Source organism: Rhinopithecus bieti, unplaced genomic scaffold, assembly GCF_001698545.2.
Source record: "Rhinopithecus bieti isolate Rb0 unplaced genomic scaffold, ASM169854v2 scaffold_35538, whole genome shotgun sequence".
NCBI lineage: Eukaryota > Metazoa > Chordata > Mammalia > Primates > Cercopithecidae > Rhinopithecus > Rhinopithecus bieti.
This window is the reverse complement of record NW_016815913.1, coordinates 793,540-800,004: the sequence shown is the minus strand read 5'-3', so window position 1 is coordinate 800,004 and position 6,465 is coordinate 793,540. Positions and strand designations below refer to the sequence as shown.

Here is a 6,465-nt window from a genome sequence, read left to right as displayed (position 1 = left end):
TCTTTTCCTCCCATGTTGATGCTAAACACGTAGACAAAAACTGATCCCATCCACAGTGAAAGCGCAGGGGCTTATTAAGGGTCAGTGAAATTCTCTAATTGCCGATGTGTATCATTTCATTGCAGTGATAAACACAGGTAATATTCTCAGGTCCATGGTTTTTTCATCATGTGACTCACCCTTGCTTCTCCTTTTGTTATTTCTGAGGTTCTTAAAATTGGGGCTTTCTCCCTTGTGAGTGTAGGGATGGTGGCAGTCCAGCAGGGACGCGATGGCTTCTGGTGTTCCTCTATCCCGGAGAGGTCTCGGGCCCTGGAGCTGTCCAGCCCTGGTTCAACTAGTGGTGCTTAAAGCACGTCACTAGTGCCAAATGTGACTTCCCAAATGATTAGTTCCTTCTGTAGGTTGATGAGAATATGTAAACAGAGAGAAAGTGTGGAGAAAAACACATCATTCCTGCACATCCTCAGGAATCATTGTGGGTCTTGTGTCTTTGTTCATATGTAAATAATCCATAGTTGAGGCTTTATCAGTGTTTTTAGAACTTGAATGATAAAAGGGCAGTTGAACTCAGCAATGTTCACATTGTTTTCCTTGAAAAATATGCAAAGAATTTTTTCTGTCCTTTCAAGGGAAAATAGTGTGACGAGCACTTACTCCCCTGAGAGAGGGCTCCGGTCCCTGACTAATACGTGCTGGAATGGGTGCTCCGCCCCTGACGCAGAGGGCTCCTTGGATGAAGCTGTGAGAGGTGAGCTTCACCGAACATCTGTGCCACTTACAGGGGGACCTGCACTGCCCTGCAAACCCCCCGGCTCCTGTGCATTCACCACCATAACCAGGGAATCCAGGAGAGCTGACGAGTCCTTCTTCTGGTGTTGTCAGCCTCAGGTACACAAGGTGGCTACAGGTATTTAAATAGTGTTATGTCAGAAACTGGGCTCAAAATTGACTGTAATTACCAGAAAGCTCGTTTTGTTGATAGATGATAAGCACACTGGTGACTTTGTTTATAATATAAATAGAATCTCAGGGGAGGTGAAGTGTTCATATTATTTCAGGACTGACTGTATCCTGAGCATTTAACATATTGATTTGCTTCCTTCATGCCTTTGCTTGCATGTCACCTCTCAAAGAGGTCTTCTCAGCCACCCGGATAAAACTGCACATTCCTCCCTACCATAAACATGACGCAAGGCACTCCTCATCCACTTTCTCTGCTGTATTTGTCTTGATAGCACTCACTGCCTCCTGCTATTCTTTACTCATGTGTTTTGTTTGTTGCCTATCTTCTTCCATTAGAATGTCACCTCCATGAAGGCAGGGAATTTTTTGGCCGGTTTGATACATTGCTGTATTTCTAGTACCTAGAACAATGACCAACACACAGGAGGGGCTCAAGAAATCTCATTATATGAATATTCATTGTGGAACAAATGCTTTCCCACTGGGAGTCATGTTTGTTATATGTGCTATATAAGCCTAGACATGCCCATGTACTTGAAATAACAAGATGGAAAAAAATAGAGGAAAAGAACACAGCTAGCAGTTTGTGACTTTTAGTATTCCCGAAGGTGAAGTTACTCTCCCTCTAGAAACCAGGAAGGTATGGACCTCTTGACCTAAATGTTAGACGCTAGATGTCAGGACTGCCTGTCTCCTCAGCCTCTCAGTCCTAGATGACACTTCTGACTTCCTCCAACAGGCTCTGCTCTCACCAAGTACCTCCCTTGTACCAGGAATGTCCTTCCTCCTTCACCTGCCCTGGGCAACACCAAGTCCATCCCTAGTTCTCAGCTTAAATGTCCCTGCCTCAAAGATGGGGACACAGAGATGAATGAAAGGCAGTTCTTGTTCTTATGAAGCTCACAACTTAGTGGTGGAAAGGGTCACAAAAGAAAATATGGCTCACACAGTCTTGTAAGTGCTGTAGTAGAGGGACCATGCATAGATGGGGATGTGGATGGGGATGTGGCGGAAGCCATGGGAACAAATGAAGGGTACTCAGGATGGTGTCTAAAGTCAAAAGAGAAGGGGCCCCCAAATAGAACCCAGCTCTCATTCTTCATATCACCAAAGAAGCTTCAGGGTGTTAATTTAGTCAATGTAGACTTTTCTCCTGACTTAGAGAAGAGAGGATAAGAGGAAAAAAGAAAAAACGTTGCCATAAGCCGTGGTTAATCTACTTAAAGTAGCGGTGGCTGAATGTGATATGGGATGATTAAATCAGCCTAGATTAAATCAGATAGAGGTCAGGCCACAGGCATATGCCTGTCAATGTTATTTTTTTGTACATACAATGCTATTTATGTCCTGCACACATTCTGAAACATTTTGTGGCAGTGAGTTCAGGCCTTTCTATGCCCCAGCCTTTCGAGGCACTACCTCCCCTAAGGAGACTGATCTTGGGAAGCCAGAGATATGCTAGGACCATAGACCTGTGGCATGTTCAAACCCTGGGAGGCCTTGAAGGTTAAGGAGTCAAAACTCCCATTTTTATTTGATGTAAATACATTTTTGCATTTGAAAACCAGTGCCGATCCTTTACTAACTTGGCTAAGATCATCACTGTGTTCATTTTCTGATGTATTTCCTTCAAGTCTTCTTCCAGGTATATTTTTCTATGGTAGTAATCATTGGACATCCATTTTGTTTCCTGAATTTTTTTACTTAACTTTGTGTCATACATACGTATATTTGTTGTTATGCATCACTCATCACCATTTTAATGGTTTTAATCATTTATCAAGTGATTTTTAGAGTCATTTTCTTAGCCATTTTCCAATCGCTACATTTAGCATTTGCAGTTTGCGGGGAGAGTGATTTTTTTATGTCATGTGATAGGAAATATTTTCCCATATATGAGGTTTTCTGTATTTTGGACTTTTCCTTGGACTGGATTCCTGGAAGAGTGTGATGGGCGAGTTAGAGAACAGAGAACGCGAATGTATGTATAGCTCTTAATGCATGTTGCCAAGTTGTTTTGGAAAGAGGATCGGAGGAGTTCAATCAGTTAAGTCTTCCAAATTTCACTTTCACTACCCGCCTCAGGAAATTGAAGGCTGGAGAAGTTAAATGACCACCCGAGGTCTCAAGGTTTCTGTGCTGAGCCCGATCTGTAACACAGACATGTTTTAACCTTGTCAGCTTGCCTTTTTCTGTTCTTTTTCATAAATCTCTGTATATAATTGCTTATTTTTTCACAAACATTTCAGATACATTTGTATTTAAAGTAGACGTACCATTATATTACCTTCCTTTCAATATTATTAATGTCCACTAGAAAATAAATATTCATGGTATTATTTGAGTTTACATTGTTAATATTATATATTGAATTTTTTCTTCTAGTTACCATGTAGAATATAGCTGTATAATGATATTAACCATTCTGCTCAATGGAGTTGTTCTTTCCAGCCTTCTTCCTTGCTTCAGAGAGAGTTTTGATTGACATGCACATTCACATACATCAAAAGGCACAGGGATCTTCCGCTTCTCTAAAATCTGTCTTTTAATGACACATGAACACTAATTTATAGTGTGTGTATTGCACTAAATGTCACAATTAGAAAGTTCACTTTGTTTTTCCATCAGCATTCGGGTGTAGCGGTAGTACAGATTTGTAATGCGAGGAAATGAAATAGCGGGCAGTTTATGTCAAATAACAGTCGTTCCGAATTACAGAATTGTGGATACTGACCCATATTTGTTTTCTTTCTCGTTAAAGTTCCGTCAAGCTCCACCTCAGAGAATGCTATTGGTGATCCATATAAAACTCACATTCCCAGTGCAGCGCTGTCTCTGAATTCCTTGCATACTGTCAGATATTGTTCTAAAGTCACCCCTTCCTACGATGCAACTGCCGTAACAAATCAGAACATTTCAATTCATTTACCTTCAGCCGTGTCCCCGGTCTCAAAGCTTCTCCCTCAGCACTGTACTTCTGGGTTGGGCCAGACGTGCGCTACACATCCCAACTGTCTGGTAAGTTTTCAGGGGTCCGTGGATCAGATTGGACCCTTTCACTCCAGCCAGGAGAAACCCCTGACCTGTATTTTGTTGTTGCGACTCTGGTTGGAAGACTGGGACCTAAGGACTTGATTCTGAGTCTCTCTAACCTGATGGGTGAAAAGGAGATGCAGTCAACCCGTGCTCTCGCTCCCCATGCTGCAGGGCTGGTGTCTCAATATCCAGAACCACTGAAGCTGGATGGGACTGTGCTAGTTTGACAGTGACAGGTGGAATCTGATCTCCCCTAGCACTGATTCCCCTCTGCCCCCCTGCTTCTACTCAGAGCTTCCACAGTGGCATATCCCACTTTACCACCCTCATCCTCAGCTGGTCCCATCACTAACTGCTGCTTATCTCAGGTGGGCAGCGTCACTCACACTCATCAAAAAGCTTTCTTTCATTCGTCAGCCAGGCTGGTTTCAGATACCAGGTGTCTTCATACAGCAGACATTTACTGAGCACACACTATATTCTGACACTGAGCTTGTCATTGTGCTAAGAATGTAGTATACAAAGGTAGACACAATCCCTGCCCTCATGCAGCTTTAGTGTTAAGGGGATGCAGACAAAGAAGCAGAAATTACAATATGGTTGAAGCGAGTAGGAGGAGTGCCCCACTGTATATATCAGCTAGATGTGCGCGAGGTTAGTGACTGCTCGCCCCTGGAGAAATGCCATCTATGCCAATCTCTAGCTGCTAAGAATTAGCCAGGTAGAGGGGTGGGGAATCGGAAGTGAGGAGACAAGAGCAGTCCTGGCAGATGGACCAGCATGTGAAACAGTCATACCTGCACTGTTTGGAAGAGCTTTCTAGTGCTAGAGGAAGACTCAAACGAGATTGGCCTACTTAAAATGGACTTCTGTTAATTTTAATATAGTTGCTAATACTTTTGCATATTAACAGTAGCCAACATGTTTTGAGCACTCAATAATAGTGCCAACTACTCTATGTACTTAATGCGCATGATCTTATGAGAATCCCTGAAGTGATCCTTTGAAGGTAGATACTGTTATAATCTCCATATGACATCTATAAAATGGGAATAATAGTGACCTTCTAAAAGATATTTGTAAGAAAAATATTCTAAAGAGAATTGCGAAGAAATGTTAAAATATGTAGTGTCTACAGATATCATAATGTTGCTAATGATCATTAGTACTCCAATAGGAAGGCTAGGGTAAATGAAAGAAAAGATTACAATATTATTATTTTTTAATTGTTGACCTATATTTACTCTGTGTGGGTTTTGTTGAATTGTTGTGAGAAAATAATTCCTTTTAATAAGAATACATATTTTAAAACCTGTAAGCTTATTCACCTGAGGATTTCACATAGTTTTGCAAATCATTTCAGATTGTTTTATGATATAGAAAATATAGGCTGGGCGCGGTGGCTCAAGCCTGTAATCCCAGCACTTTGGGAGGCCGAGACGTGCGGATCACGAGGTCAGGAGATCGAGACCATCCTGGCTAATACGGTGAAACCCCGTCTCTACTAAAAAAATACAAAAAACTAGCCGGGCGATGAGGCGGGCGCCTGTAGTCCCAGCTACTCCGGAGGCTGAGACAGGAGAATGGCGTGAACCCGGGAGGCGGAGCTTGCAGTGAGCTGAGAGACGGCCACTGCACTCCAGCCTGGGAGGCAGAGCAAGACTCCGTCTCAAAAAAAAAAAAAAAAAGAAAATATAATCATGACATTATGAGTAAGAATGGGCGAGGATTCAATTAATGTGGATTTTTCCCCCTTCGTTGCAGCAACAGTTTTGGGCATATTAAAAGCACATGTTTGAAATTCACACTCTCAACCACCTACTGGGCGCAGTTTGACAATCTAGGAAAAGTGGAACAAAGAATGATTTTGAAAGCTCCACCCAAAGACCAAAAGAGTTGGCCATGGGTTTTGCTTCTGATAAATGCCACTCAAAGCTTCTGGCAGATAGAAAGACCAGCAGCGAAAAAGCTGGCCGCACACTGTCCACTCATCTTCATACACACTTGGATCCCCGCCAGCCCAGAGAGCTACGAGACAAATGGCCTCAGTGACCTACACTCTTCTTCTCAGAAAATATGCCACAATTTGTGAAAAAAGCATGCTATGAAGGAAGATCCATGTAGACACGATAAAATGATAAGAATTGGGAAGGTGTGTTGATACCTCATGTCAATAAGTACAGATATTCTGCAACTTGATTCTTATTTTTAACATCCCTGTGAATTACTGTCACTCATTCTAGGTGGTATCTTTTCCTTATTTGACATTTTGAGAGTTTTCCTTCTTCATTCACCATCCAAACTATAGATACCGCAGAGAGATGCTGAAAGGGTTTTACCTCCCCTACTTGATCTACTAATGAATAAATTGATGTGTGCTTGTTGCATTTCAACAATCCGTTGAGTGAAACGATGGCTAATACGGTAAATATTTCTTTCTCTGACCTTTAGCTTACAGACTAG

The 6,465-nt window shown here is 42.1% G+C and overlaps 1 protein-coding gene across 1 annotated transcript; it reads left to right on the top strand.

The window, feature by feature from the left end:
• The first annotated feature begins 549 nt into the window (after positions 1 to 549).
• LOC108516583 (spermatogenesis- and oogenesis-specific basic helix-loop-helix-containing protein 2-like) lies at positions 550 to 5,868 on the top strand. Its single transcript, XM_017854133.1, has 3 exons — positions 550 to 751; positions 3,728 to 3,984; positions 5,767 to 5,868. Exons 1-3 carry the CDS (start codon positions 550 to 552, stop codon positions 5,785 to 5,787), a joined length of 480 nt encoding a protein of 159 aa, XP_017709622.1. The 3' UTR covers positions 5,788 to 5,868.
• The last annotated feature ends 597 nt before the right edge of the window (positions 5,869 to 6,465 follow it).

Bases quoted from the DNA above. Each gene is read 5' to 3' on its own strand.
- LOC108516583 (XM_017854133.1), top strand. From the start codon at position 550: ATGATAAAAGGGCAGTTGAACTCAGCAATGTTCACATTGTTTTCCTTG. The intron at 752-3,727 runs GTGAGCTTCACC...TTCTCGTTAAAG, and splicing joins CTTGGATGAAGCTGTGAGAG to TTCCGTCAAGCTCCACCTCA. The intron at 3,985-5,766 runs GTAAGTTTTCAG...CCTTCGTTGCAG, and splicing joins CTACACATCCCAACTGTCTG to CAACAGTTTTGGGCATATTA.